General features: G+C 47.0%; 1 protein-coding gene across 1 annotated transcript; it reads right to left on the bottom strand.

Annotated features, from left to right (window-relative positions):
• Positions 1–301: 301 nt before the first annotated feature.
• Positions 302–14,826, bottom strand: LOC137592363 (phosphatidylinositol 3-kinase regulatory subunit alpha-like). Its single transcript, XM_068310489.1, has 17 exons — positions 14,644–14,826; positions 12,598–13,057; positions 11,769–11,898; positions 10,448–10,540; positions 10,280–10,351; positions 10,001–10,117; positions 9,728–9,926; positions 9,485–9,567; positions 6,031–6,136; positions 5,683–5,781; positions 5,355–5,535; positions 5,144–5,269; positions 4,887–5,029; positions 4,526–4,702; positions 4,371–4,445; positions 3,427–3,597; positions 302–3,350 (listed from the first exon to the last, which is right to left on the bottom strand). The coding sequence occupies exons 2-17, from the start codon at positions 12,787–12,789 to the stop codon at positions 3,161–3,163; spliced, it is 2,154 nt and encodes a 717-aa protein (XP_068166590.1). The 5' UTR covers positions 12,790–13,057; positions 14,644–14,826; the 3' UTR covers positions 302–3,160.
• Positions 14,827–14,951: the final 125 nt, after the last annotated feature.

Here is a 14,951-nt window from a genome sequence, read left to right as displayed (position 1 = left end):
GCAGTAATTATATGTGATGGCATGATTGCATCTGTAATGATATACTTTTTTTTTTTTTGTTATTTCTTGTCATTTTAATTCTGTTGAGCTTCATTTATTCACTGAACAGTGAGACCAAACCTTCATATGGATATTTTCTATTTTTTGGATCATTCTCTGTTAATTATATCATGTTGGGCGTCTTCCTTTACGGCATGAATGTTTAGCTCATCAAGCAGCTCAATGGGTCAAACCTATAAAGATGGTATAAAAATACAACAACAACAAAAAAGTTTTAAAATAAAACTGTTTCAGAGTTGTATAATTCTTTAGATTTTTAGTAAATTTAAAGAAAAATGGGACAAATTTGTGAAACTAATTTAAAAGACAAGAATATGGGGAAGAAAACAGTTTTAAGATCCTTGAGCTTTATTGTCCTTAGATCTGACATCAACAGCATGAGTGAGAAGCAATAAAAGGGAGACGGAATAAAAACCAAAGATCAATTTCTGATACAGAAAATACTGTTGATGCATTTTTATAGAATAATAATCAGAATTAACCCAGAACATCGAACGTGTTTAATCACTGGTGTGCAGAGGAAAATCGGTAAAGAGCTTCACACTGAGGAGTTTGTGGTTTTTGAGCCAAGTGAGCCAGAATTATTAGGGGGGAAAAAAAAGAACACGTAGATCATCTAAAATCAGAAATGAACAGTCAAACCTAAACTGAAAGATGGCAGCTGGAAAAACAAACAAGCTCCAGCTTTTTCCTTCAGCTTAAAATCACCAGCCATGCCTGAAAAGTTCTGCTAGAGAACAGAAACGTATTGAAATAATGAGACATGAAATAAATATTTACTAGCCACAGACGCTGCACTGACAAAACCACCAAGTTTCAACTTTTATACATAAAATGAAAATACTGCTTCAAAGGAATACGACATTAGTATTGTGGAGAATTAAGCATTTTGCCTGAAAATAAAATGTTCCCCAGTCTACTTTTCTAAACCATGCAATGATTCTAAAACCTGCAAAGACACAAGAACAGTTTGCTCCTTCCTAGTAGATCAGTTTTGATATTTGAGACTTTTGCACTGATTTGACACCAAAATATAAAGAACAACAGAAAACCTGTGGAGTTCCTCAGGGATCAATTTTAGGTACATTTTTGTGTGTAATTTTTGTTCTGTTTGAGATTTTTAAAAACATTTTTCAAAAAGGTTCAATGTGTAACTACTGAAATGAAAAATGAAGCTTTAATAATACAAATCAACACAAATGAGGACATGTTGCATGATCCAAAAGCAGCCGGTAGCACCAAACAGCTAACTCAAAGAAGAAAATGTCTTCCAATATGGGGAGGCTTGTGATTTCCTGACCCCCCCAAGCAGAAAATGAAATCAACCACCATGCAACAGGGACTAAACGTCATCATTGTTTCATTGCAACGTGCAAGATTGCAGAAAAGACAGTGACGTTAAGACACGCCTCATTAGCTTGCTAGCTTGTGGCCGCATTATGTTATTATGATTTTTTCCAGCAAAGGGTTAAATGATCGATCTGATTTTTGCCTCTGTGGAGCAGAACGACGTGAGCTAATCGAAGTTAAACTGAATTTGCTTCCTTGTGCTGAAAAGACTGTATCTGTGTTTAGAAGCAACAGCTGTGAAACAACAGGAAGTGAGGCTGACTGTACCGTGGTTCTACTGGCCCCGCCTCCACCTGTGAACGCCCAATCAAACATAATCAGTGCACGAGTCCCAAACATCAAAACGTCCACGAGAGCCAAACGGAGAACGACACCGACGACGAATCTTTGACTTCATTATTGAAACCAAACGTGTCTCGTGATTTTGATCGTCGGCCGTTCTCGTCTTGTGTCATAAATCTTTTGTTTGCGTCGTTTTAACGTCGGGATGAAAACCAAGAACTCCATCGAAATAAGTAACAAGAGCTTGAATTGAATCAGGACATTTTTTGCAAGACGCCATATGAATTCCAAACTCATCTGAGAATGGAGCGATGAGGACCGGGACCAATCCGTAAAGACAAGTAGAGTCGCTCGAACCAGTTCTCACTATTCATGAATTTACCGACTGTTTTTATCCAGTAAATCTTTGTGCTGACACGTTTAAGTAAAAGAAGAATCAATGAGGCTCCTGGAGGCAAACCTGAAGAACAGACGCCACTGAAAACACTTCGCTCCATTAGGAAAATAATCATTTTTAAACCTCGTTCAAAACTCGTTCACAGTGCTCACAAGAAAAGTCTCTCCAGATTGTCTGCCGTCGAGCCATCGTGTCAACAGTCCGGTTCTGTTCTGCTGCTTAAAGAAGGAGTCCGTCAAGGTGAAGCTCCAGACCGGCTCAGACATCCCACTTCTCCAAAAACGTCCAATAGAAACCAAGCTGCTGGTCGAGTCTGAGGTGGTGATCCCGCCGTAGGGTTTCTGTCCGTCCCTGAACACGTCTGCTCAGAAAGTTCTTCAGATTTGAAAGCCGTTGTTGTTGAGAGGTGGTTTTTGTTATGAGGAAGTGATGACCGGACTCCGGGGACGATCCAGGAAATGTTCTGCAGCCTCGGTAGAGAAAGAGAGTTGCCTTTGGAAAAAAGATCTAAATCAGGTTGTATCTGGATCCACACTGTGATGGCTACCCGCCCCTCCGGTACGACTGACGTTCTTCCTGAGAAATGCCAAAACATCGAGAAAAAGAAATCCTGGAGGCGCCTCAAAGCTGAACGGTTACTCCGTCTTTTGAAAGCCTGACCTCCTCGTTGGAGGTAAAAACGTTCCCAGAGTTTCATCGCCATCTTGAATGACGTCATAAAACACGTGGACGTCCAGGTGTTCGAGAACCGATCCGATGTTTTCACCGTTCACGTGTTTTTGTTGGACTGTTCAGTGTGTTGTCTCCTTCACCACCAGAGGTGAGGCGCTCTCATCGCTCTCTCCGATTTAAGAAGTTTCTTATTCCACAAACCGTCGCAGCCTCCAAGCTAACAGCATCAGCGTGCGTCCCATCAGATGAGGCTAAAGCCTGTTCTCTTCTACGTAAGGGGAGGGGAGCAGGGGGTATTTGGGGTAGATGTGTCATGTGATCAGGGGTGTTAATGCTTCAGACCGGCTCGTCTTCGTGTTCCAGGTGAGAATGGGGTCTGCTGCTGGTCTCGCCGGCGTGTCACCGCCGCTGCTGGCTGAAGACGGGGAAGGCCAGCGTGACGTTGAGCGAGTCGTTGTGCTGCACCAGCGACGTGTGCTGGTAGTGGAGCACCAGCTCCTTCAGCGAGCCGTACAGGTTGTAGGGCTCGGCGAACCCGAAGCCGGTGCTGGTCTTATTGATGACGCAGTGCTTCACCTCGCGGTCCACGCTGAGAAGAGAGACACAGATCAGACAGCTGCTCCACCAATGAGAGAGCAGACAGGTGAAGGAAAGGCGGGGCTTACACTACAGAGCAGGCGTAGCAGCCGGGTTTGCTGCTGTCCCGCACCAGGAAGGTCCCGTCTCTCTTCCCCCGGAGCAGAGACTCCGCCTGGGTGCGGTTGATGTTTCCCAGACGCCACAGACGCTCGTTGTGGTGAGGAAGGTCCTCCTCATCCTCCACCATGCTGTACTCGCTGAGAGGGGGGCGGGGGAGGGAGGGGTCATGTGACACGTGAGGAGATAACTCACACAAAACAACAACCAACAAGACTCCGTTTTTAGGTTTGGTTTGGTTCATCAGGACGAGCAACAACAGCAACTTCCTGCTTCACCTGGAGTAAATTCATTTCTCACTTTTTAATGAATAAAGGAAAAACATTATCTAATTTTAAATGGCATTTAAGTACTAATGTGAAAACAATATACAACTAAATCCTTCATGCACTCTACAGCAGTGGTCCTCAACCTACCGTCCTTTAATGTGTGGTGGATAAACACAACAAAATAAAAAGATACAACCAGCATTAAACTGTTTTTACTCTAAATCTAATAATAAAGTTGAATCCAGTTTGTATCAACTTTATTAGCAGCGTCCTCGTAACGTCACACTAAACGTTTGTTTCTTGTTGGTTCTGCTAGCTCGGGAGTTTCAGTTTAGCGGTAATGTATTCTGTGTTAGCGGCCGGAGCGGCCCCTTTAAGAGGGTAGTCATGTGACCGAGGCAAGCGTCTCCACGAGTGTCAAGAGTGACTCATAGACGGATGTGGAGGAGAGAATCCATTCATTTAAAACAAAACTATGTTCACAATCAGATCAGAAAGAAGTTCTAGATTCTTTGTGTGACCCGGTACCGACCGACTCACGGACCGGTACCGGTCCACGACCCGGGGGTTGGGGACCACCGCTTTAGATGATCTAGGCGTAGGACTGTCTGTGACCACCGGGGGCAGCAGAGAGTCAGACTTACTCTTCTGTGGTTTCGTTCTTCAGGCCGAGCCACTCGTTCAGCTTCCTCTGACGGACTCCTTTCTGGGTCAACCACCTGACACACAAAGACATCAGCGGTCAGCGTCACGTGACCTGAGAGCTCTGACGGGACCCGTTTGTGGGTGCCGGCCTTACATGAGGTACTGGTCCCTCGTCTTCCGGAGCTGGATCAGGTCCGGTTTGATGCTGTTCATCTTCTTGTCGATCTCTCTGTAGTCGGCCGCCTGCTTCTTCAGGTCCACCTCCAGGTGGCGCTTGCTGTCCACGATCTCTGTGATCCGAGACTTCAGCTTGTCGTAGTTCTCCATGATCCTGTGAGGAGGAGGGGGAGGAGGAGGAAGAGGAGGAAGAGGAGGAGGAAGAGGAGGAGGAAGAGGAGGAGGAGGCGTCACATTTCTGTTATCCTGACGGATGTCAAAAAATAAAAAAACAGGATCAGTGTCACTCCGCCACACTGTGTGTGTGCTAGCACACAGTTGCCATGGCGACAGCCCACCTCTGGATCTCCTTGTCGTTGCCCTCTTGGCGGAACTTCTCGATGTACTCCTTGCTGAAGCGCTCCTGAGTCTGACACTGCTCCTCGAAGATCTTGATGGTCTCGTTGAACGCCTCGATGGCGGTCCGCTTCATCTGGATCTCCTGGTGGGGGGGGAGGAGAGGAGAGAAACCATGAGGGGAGGAATCCTCTCTGCAGCAGCTGCTCAGAGTGAAAGGTGGCGCCTCCCTGTGTCAGTAGTCAGTACTGCGGTGTACCTGTGAGGTCCTGGTGTACTCCTCGTACAGCCTGTCGTACTCGCGGTTCTTCTCCTGGTACTGCAGGTGATACTCGTGGAGCTTCTTCCCCACAGCTTCGATGCTGTCCTCCTTCACCACCTGATCCTGAACACAACACGACCAATCAGACCACTCCGCAAAAACAAGGGTGGCCAATGAGAAAGCAGCTGGGGTTCGCCGGCCTGCGGACCTGCTGGTGTTTGGAGACCGGGTAGAGCAGCTTGACGTCCAGCTTGGGGTTGTACTGGGCCAGGGACTCGTGGCGGTAATGGTTGATGAGCTCCACCACCGAGCTGAAGGTCAGCGGGTCGGAGAAGCCGTACTTCCCCTCGCGGTGGAAGATCTTTATCAGTTTGTTGTTGCCTCCCTTCCTAAAAGTGGACGGACAACATTCGATAACACCGTTCAAACTTGTCTGGGACCTTCTGGAGACTGGGAGTGTGTTTAAACTTCTGTGTGTGTGTGTCTGTGTGTGTGTGTGTGTGTGTGTGTGTGTGTGTGTGTGTGTGTGTGTGTACCTCAGAGTCAGTGTGTAATCTCCGTGCATCTTCGTGGAGGCGTCTCGAACCAGGAACGTACCGTCGGCCGTGTCTCTCAGCTTCTCGTTCACCTCCTCCCTGCACACAGATACACCCGAGTGATGTCATCAGAAAGATGTCATCATAGTGATGACATCACAGCTCTGCCGCCGAAAATCATCCAGCTCTGAACCCAGAGAACATGTTCCTGACTCATCATTATTAGTACTGTAATCGTTCGGTGCTGATCATGTCAGGTTGTAGGGAGGAGGAGCCAGAGAGGCTCTCATCTTCATCTTCATCATCATCACTCTAACAGATTCATTTCAGTCACACTGAGCGGTTTACCTGGAGATGTCTCCCCAGTACCACTCGGCGTCCTGCAGTGAAATGCTGTTGTTGAAGCTGCTGGCGGCGGCTGGCGGCGGCGGTTTGACCGGTTTAGGAGGCAGAGCTGAAAAAAAACACACACGGAGAAGCAGGAATTTAGAACGAATTCATCGAGTTTTATGGATCCAACGCAAAACAAAAGTAAACCGGGAACGGAAGACAAATCTCTACCAACACGGGTACAACAGGTGATGTCACCATGACGACAAGAAACCGTACAAAGTCACAAACAAGGAGAACGTTTCAGTAATAAGGAGCTACAGCTAGCTGCCCTCCTCTTCCTCACACCATCGCCTCTGATCGTGACAGTACCCTTCTGCCCCTAGCTATCAAACTTCCAGCTTCACTTCAGTGGCTTTCAAATGAATCTTTATTGACAACTGTCAGCAGTCACAATGTTCCCACCGACATCGTGAGAAGAAAATGAAGTTTGTGCTGGTTCTCTGTCTGCAGCATGAGATCGACAGCAGCGAGGCGGTCGGACAGGATGGAGGTGTGACCAGTGGTGATAAAAAAAAGGAGTTAGCAACAGTTAGCAGCTAACAAAGGAGCTGAAAATCAACCTAAATGGTCTTCAAAGACGGAGACATCGTTTCTGGAAGCTGCTCCTCTCCTCATCCTACGGGAAGAGGATAAATAAACCGAAGTGGAACAAGGAGGTGAAGAACGGTTTCTGTCCAGTAGGAAGGATTTTTCTCTGCTCGATGTGAAATCACACCAGAGCAGTTTGTTGGTTTGTTGGGTGTGAAGGAACACGGAAGGCTCTTTGTGGGCGACGACGTCTTCAGTGTTCTGAAACACTCTGATTTAGAGCCAAGACTCTAAATTGACGCTAACGCGACGCTAACGGGACCCGGCTGCCAGGAGGTGTCGGTCCGGGTTCTGCTCCTACCTGGACTCTGCATGTGGATGTAGGACAGGATCTTATCCCGTCCTCCGAGGGCCTCGGCCTTGGCCCGGCATCCGTCCTCTCGCTCCATGTTGAGTGTTCAGAACCGTCTCATGTCCTCAGAACCGTCTCATGTCCTCAGAACTGTCTCAGGGTCTCAGAACCGTCTCATGTCCTCAGAACCGTCTCATGTCCTCAGAACTGTCTCAGGGTCTCAGAACCGTCTCATGTCCTCAGAACCGTCTCATGTCCTCAGAACCGTCTCAGGGTCTCAGAACCGTCTCATGTCCTCAGAACCGTCTCATGTCCTCAGAACCTTCTCGGTCTCAGAACCGTCTCAGGGTCTCAGAACCGTCTCATGTCCTCAGAACCGTCTCATGTCCTCAGAACCGTCTCGGTCTCAGAACCATCTCAGGGTCTCAGAACCGTCTCAGAACCGTCTCAGGGTCTCAGAACCGTCTCAGGGTCTCAGAACCGTCTCAGGGTCTCAGAACCGTCTCAGGGTCTCAGAACCGTCTCAGAACCGTCTCAGGGTCTCAGAACCGTCTCATGTCTTCAGAACCGTCTCAGGGTCTCAGAACTGTCTCATGTCCTCAGAACCGTCTCATGTCCTCAGAACCGTCTCAGAACCGTCTCAGGGTCTCAGAACCGTCTCAGAACCGTCTCAGGGTCTCAGAACCGTCTCATGTCCTCAGAACCGTCTCAGAACCGTCTCAGGGTCTCAGAACCGTCTCAGGGTCTCAGAACCGTCTCCGGGTCTCAGAACCATCTCATGGTCTCAGAACCGAGCCTCTGATCCTGCTCCAACAAACTGACGTCATGTGGTAGAACAGCGATCTGCTCCGAGCTGCGCTGCCTGGTTCCGTGGGTTGGATCCTCTCTTTTCGCTCCTGCCTCCGCTGTGACTCGTCCCCACCGACCGGAGCCGCGTCGGCTTCCTGTGGTCATCCGACGTCGACTTCAGGCTCCCAGATTTAAAACGACGCAACTTTTTCCTCCGTCCGTCTAGCTCTCTCACAGCCAGCCTCGGTTCAAAGCTCAGGAGAGCAGCTTGGAGATGTGTGACATCACCGCTGCCCCCAGCCAATCCTGCGATGGAAGCGATATCACCGAGGCAACACCCCCCTCACACCCCCCTCCTCCTCTGCTCTGCTGCATCTTGTGTATGGATGATGTCATCGTTTCAGCTGCCGCTCGGTCTGAGCAGACCGATCGGCACCGCTGATGAATGAATGAATGAATGAATGAATGAAAGGATTAATGAACGGATGGAGAGAGAATGAATGGATGAATGAATGGATGAACGGACAGGTGAACACGTGAATGAATGGATGAATGAACGGACGGATGAAGCATTAATGAACGGATGAAGGGATCTCATCAACCCGATCAGTCAGGAACAAAATCGATCACTGATTTCACTGAATTAATGGTCAGATTTATCAGAATGGAAACGGTCAGAAGGATTCTGAATGTCTTTGTCTCCAGCATCACTCACACACACACACACACACACACACACACACACACACACACACACACACATTCTCTCTCTCAGACACACACAATACTCTCTGACCCTCTCAAGTACACACAGCCACTTACTCTCGCTGACTCAATCATACACACACACATACACACACACACACACACACACACACACACACACACACACACACATACACACACACACACACACACACACTTATCTATTAGCCGTTTATATTCCTGAAACAGGCGTATTGACTGTAAACAGCTGACTGAATGACAGCTAGACGTCAGTCTGAGGTCACACCTCCACCCAAGCGGCTCAGCCCCTCCCTCAGGCCTATCCTGGTCATGTGACTCCTGGACCATCATTCGCATGAATGAAGAAACAAACCCTAACACACACACACACACACACACACACACACACACACACACACACACACACACACACACACACACACACACCATTAGGCACTGCAGCCTCAGAAGCGTCTCATCTATGAGGCAGATTTGACACCAACTCTTCCTCTGCTGTCCACCGTCAAACCTTCGACTCTTCCCTGCCCCCTTGTGGACGCATCACTAACAGCTGGTGTAAGCGTGTGGTCGTCTATGGCGGATGGATTCATTTTTGCAATTAGATGGAGTAGAAATGAGTCTAAGGGACATGAGCAAGATGAAGAAGGTCCTGAACGGTGTTCCAATCTATTCTCAGTTTATTTATTTATTTTAGTTTCATTTGTTGCTCCGCCCTGACTCTGACCACACGCTGCTCACATGTCCTGTGAGACAGCAGCTCCTACGACAAACGTTTTGGACATTCCGTCCTCCGACATCCCCTCCGGATTAAAAATGAGACCAGCACCTGACACACAAGTTCAGATTGAGCAACAACCACGACTTGTGACAGTGACAAAGATCCAGTGTGACACAGTTTCACGGCCGTAAGCGGAACTGAAAGCCATGATGGAGAACTTGTACCCAAAGCAGCAGAAAACGCTTCAGACGAGTTGAGAAGGAGGGTTTGGTTACCTGGTGCCGACTGGTTCATGTTGAGCTCACTGGTTATCAGAACCTCCAGGACCTGAACCAGAGGATCCTGACTGGACTCAGACCTGAACGGAACAGAAACAGATTCTTTATTCACAAACACAGACGACCTGAAAACACAACGATACCAAACAGATACTGAACATGTTACGATAACATCATGTCTTAAGGACAGTCGCTATCCTGACTAGGAAACACAGGAAACACGAATTGTGGATGACTGACCCGCCGTTGTGTCTGAACAGCAGCGCGCTGAAGCTCTCTGCCAGGCCTCTGGGGCTCAGCTGGTTCCTGGAGCCGTGCAGACAGATCCGGGCCAGGTGCCGGACGATGCTCAGCAGCGTCAGGCCGTACTGGGCGGGGCAGGACGGGGAGCTGGCCACGCCCCGTAGTACCTGGGCGCAGTCCTCCAGGTCCCGGACCTCTGCAGGCGAACAGAACTGTTAGCGAACACAAACTCCACCGACCAGCTTCAACATCCAGGGACCTCAATCTGACCTTGAACGACACGAATCATGTCGGGATGCAGTGAAGACGGGACGACGGGACCGGGTAGATCCTGCAGGAAGCGCACCACCCCATCGCACAGGGAAGACACGTCCAGCTGGTCCAGGTCTGAAAGCAAACACACCTCAGTTCAGGACCAACATGTCAGGAGAAGAACTGGACCCATGGCCGGCGTGGATGAAGGAGGAGTTTCCACCCAAGAACCTTCCGAAGTAAACAGATCATGTGACTCAAGCCGGACGTGTGAGACTGACGAAGACGGTCGCTCACCGCTGTCAGACATCTGCCTGGTGTCCACACCTCCCCCACCCAGACTGCGATACACGCTGGCACTGTCCAAACCTGCAGAAGCACATCAATAAAAGGGTGATGGACAGGAACTACTTTGTGTTTCCACTGTGTGTGTGTGTGTGTGTGTGTGTGTGGGTGTGTGTGTACCTTTGGTCTCTATGGCCTCCATCAGTCGGCTCAGGAGGGGAGGGGCTGTGTATGGGGGTCCAAACTGCTCCGGGAGGTCTGGTAACCCCAACCCTGCAGACAAACACCCCAGCCTGAGGATCGTCCAGTAGAACCAATCAGAAGCGACTAAAGCCTGACACTGACAGCGATCCCACGGATCCTCTGGCACGAAGGAACTCGAGGGATTCCGAACTTCTAGCGATACGATCATTAATCGTTGGAGAGCAGCCAGTCCGGTCCTTCAACACGACAGAAACGCACCAATCGTACGGTGGTCTACGTAACCGACTCACAACTGACACACATTTAAACTACACTCACCACACAACGTGAACAACTACTGCTGTGACACCAGAGTGTTAATCTGTCCTTAGATCACTGAGGATCAGATTAACGATCGATTTACAGGTAAAAACCACCGGAAGAGCAAGAAAATACTTTCAATTTAAATAGGATGTAAAAACATCTAACACACACACACACACACACGCAAACCAGATGGCAAAACTACACACAACACACAGTAAAATCACATCACACACACTTCCTGTGTTCTCTGGTCGCAACAACACCGAGTTGAGATCTGTCCAGTCAGCAACCGCAACCCGGACTACACACCGTGTGTATGTGTATATGTGTGTGTGTGTGTGTGTGTGTGTGTGCGTGTTTCTTTCCGAGGAAGCAGCTGAAGGAAACTCTGACGTGAGTCACACTAAAGAGTATCAGGGTAGAGACAGAATATTTCACTTTAACACTGAGCGTTTTCCAACTGAACCTATTTTTTAAAATACCTTAATGACCACCCAGGGGAGAAATTCTTCTCTCTATTTGTACCAGAGGACACCTGGGCAGCCTGTTGGGGTTGAAGGAGTGTGAGATGTGTGTAAACTACAGTGACACACTGGCGTTCGAGCCGCCATGATTGAACACATGCTGTGAGGTCACTGCCTCCAGTGGGACAGAGTGCACATGTGCACGAGTGAATGCATCATGTGACCGGGACACGTTCACCACATCACAAAGGTTAGTGAGCAGGACTGGTGTATGAGCTAACAGGGTCAGGAAACCACCAGCCTTCTGTTCTCAAACCCTCGGCTGCCATTAAAGACAGAGGCACAAACACACTATTACTGGGTCTTGGAGACGTATGCGCTCAACAGAGTATTGTTCTATGTGAAATGTGAAAGCAAAAATGAGCGAGATCAAATATATAGAATGAACAAAAGAGGACTGAACACGGAACCCTGAGGAACGCCACGCCCACTGCCCCTACGTCTGATTGGTGGTCCTTCATACTCACCCTCTGACTCTGAATCAGTCCTAACTGACGCTGCAGAGGGAGGCCTGGGTGGGCGGGGCTTTGGTGTGGGTGGAGACATCCTCTTCCGACCAATAAACTCGACATACGTCCCCGGGAAGTCACCTTTTTCCTGTTGGACAGACAGACGTCGAGACGTTTCAGTGAAACTGTGATTTATGTTGTTTGGATCTGAGTCTTGAAGGCGCCTTCAAACCAAAACGAGTCCTCGCTGGTGATTCGCTACCCGATTGCCCCAATAGATTATTAAGTTAAGCACGTTCAGAGATAAAGTCAATGAAGCATTTATTTCTGTACTCACAGCAGAATACAGATCAGACGGCATCTTTTACAAATTAAAATACTTCATCGACCCCCAGTGGGAGACTTATTTTTACACAAGCACTACTCAAACATTAAAAAGTGAAAATGATGTGAGAATATACGACAATTCTTTACACGCCCATGAATGGAATATGAGGGTTAGCCCAAATAATCATAAACAGGCATTAAAAATTGCAAAGAAATGTTAAAAATTCATCACCCCTCAAGTTCCTGCAGTCAAAACAATTATAATTGTGTTCCAGGTATTGATCACACAGCGTGATCGATCAGACAATAGAGAATTACTGACGGATGCACAGCTGAATGGGAGGAACCACTGTTCACAACTTGAGTCGGACCTTTTTGAGTTCCCTGACTCAAGCAAAAATTTCCGCTTCGTCAGCTGTCATTTGGCGTCCAGAGACCTAATATCTCATGTGAGCCCATCACTAACTAATCAATAATTCTGTAATCAGGTGAAGCCGAACTGATCAGCGTGACGTGTTACCTGCGTGGTCTCGTTGAAGCCCGGCAGCCATCCGATCTCTGAGGGTCGCTCCTCGGCTCCGTTGCTGCAGCCGAGCGCCAGCAGCGCCCCTTTACTGACCAGCAGCACGTCTCCCACGTGGAGGTCGATGTCCTCCTCCCTCTCCTTCTTGTAGTCGTACAGCGCTCGGTACTGAAAACCCTCCGAACTCATGGCGGCGGGAACCGAGGCGTCACGACAACTAAATAAACGGCTCTGAATATATACAACGAAAATAGGCTCTTCTCTGATCCTGAGTGCGTCTAATGTGGAGAACTCGGTAACGATGGCCTCTGCTGTCCGTGTGTCTCCCCTGTCTCCATGCTGACTACTCTGTGGTCATCCCTCCAGTCGGTGCCACGGCTGATCGATCAACGCATCCTCGCCGTTCATGAACAGGAGTCTCAGCAGAGGTAGAGGCCACATCTGGGGAGGCAGAGACCTGGGGGGTGGGGGGGACAAGCAGTCAATCAGTTCCTCCATCCATCAATCAATCAATCAATGAGCGGTTTGAGGCATCCGTTCTGTTGTCTGCTCTGAGCCCACATTTAGATGCTTCTGTACACTTTTGCTTTTCACAGTCAGTCTCTTTAAATGAAACACAGCCTGAAGAAATATTTAATTTCAGTCTGATCCTAAAATAGGATGAAGAATTTGATCGGTGGTTCCACATTCGTACAAACAGGTTTAACTGTTTCCTCAGACGCGGTTTGTTTAAACTGTCATATTTCATCATTATCTCTACATCTTTTCCATCGTCTGATTGGCACTGACTGAATCTAGTCGCTCTTATTCTGCTTTGTCAGTGTTTTTCCACTCCTTTAACATCAACACATAAATGTCCAGGCGGTTGTGGTTCAGGTGGTGACAACATTCACTTATCGGAAACTCGGTCGAATGCAGAGAACAGTTTTCACAACATTTTACCAAAGATAAACTTATACAACAGGAAAACGCTGCCTCGTCTTTACTTGTAAACATTTATTGTAATCCCTTGAGGTGTCTGAGTGTCTGAAACTGTCACCTCTTAATCTGGATTCTTCCACTCCTATCGGTGTTAATCTGTGTCCATGTTCTCTGAGTTTAACGGAATTAAAAAAGACTGCTGGGCCTTCGTGGAGAGACACACTGCATTAAATATTAATTCAAACCAAATTCTCACTCGGTTCCAGCTCCCTTGTTGTGATCTTGTGTGAGGTTTATTTTAATACTTGTTCCTATTCCTTCAATTCTCCCTTTCTTCATGCAACTCTCTTATTTAATACGTCTGTTAGTTAAGTTTACACCCATTTTCTGCATTGTTTTCTATTCTGTTTTACATAAAGGACTAAAAAATATCTTTGGTGTCAAACACTTCCAGCTGCATTTGTTACATGCAATGTTCTTTATAAATGAAGTTCATAATGAATACAAAATTCAAGATTAAATCATTGTAATACTCAATTAAAACCCAACGTTCCAGCAGAAAAAAACTGAATAAATGACGTTTTTACTGAGTTTAAAATAGCAATCCATACATTTGATGTAAATAAACAATAATAATACAGTAATATAAACTGATACCTAATAAGAACAAGAATAATAAAGTATTTTAGCAGATTATAAAACAGATCGCTTGTGAAAGACAGACAAGCTGGCTATATGTAGTTTAAATAATAGAATCCAGGCTAAATTAATTTTAAAACAATTCATCAAAAATTACTTTCATTTTCTAAAATACACCGTTTTATATTTGAATAAAATTGCACATAAAACACTTAATTGTGTTTCGTCCAGCAAAACTGACTGCTGATAGCTAACAAACGGATCACAATTAAAAGTTTAAAAGTCAAATAAACAAATTATTAGGTGGTATTTTATTATAATATACGATTCTACACTTAAACTTGATGCTAATTTGTTAAAATGTTGTCAAACGGAGTCATAAAAGCTCATAAATGAAACACAGACATCGAATCCATCCAGGAAACGGGAAACGACATGCCAGAGCTAGCTTAGCCTGCTATCTTGTGTCAATCGCTTTCTCACCTTTTATGTTTTCAGTCACTAAAAACTTGCATCAGACGAAACAGGAGCCACCATTAAGCTTCAGAGATTAGACGGGGCCTCCATTAGTTCTCCAAAAACAGAAATATCCACTTATTTGATCGATTATTCCCGTGATAAAGATACTCGTGGTACAGATGTCCAAGCCTAAGACTCAACATTAGCGTCAAGCACTCGAAGGTACCAACACTTCCGCTTCGAACCTTCAAAGTAAAGCATATTTTACTAAACTACCCAAAACCCAAAATAAATACGTGTAATTAAAGCACGACGTTGAAAATATGGTATAT

Source organism: Antennarius striatus, chromosome 3 (assembly GCF_040054535.1).
Source record: "Antennarius striatus isolate MH-2024 chromosome 3, ASM4005453v1, whole genome shotgun sequence".
Taxonomy (NCBI): Eukaryota; Metazoa; Chordata; class Actinopteri; order Lophiiformes; family Antennariidae; genus Antennarius; species Antennarius striatus.
This window is presented reverse-complemented; position numbering and strand designations above follow the sequence as displayed.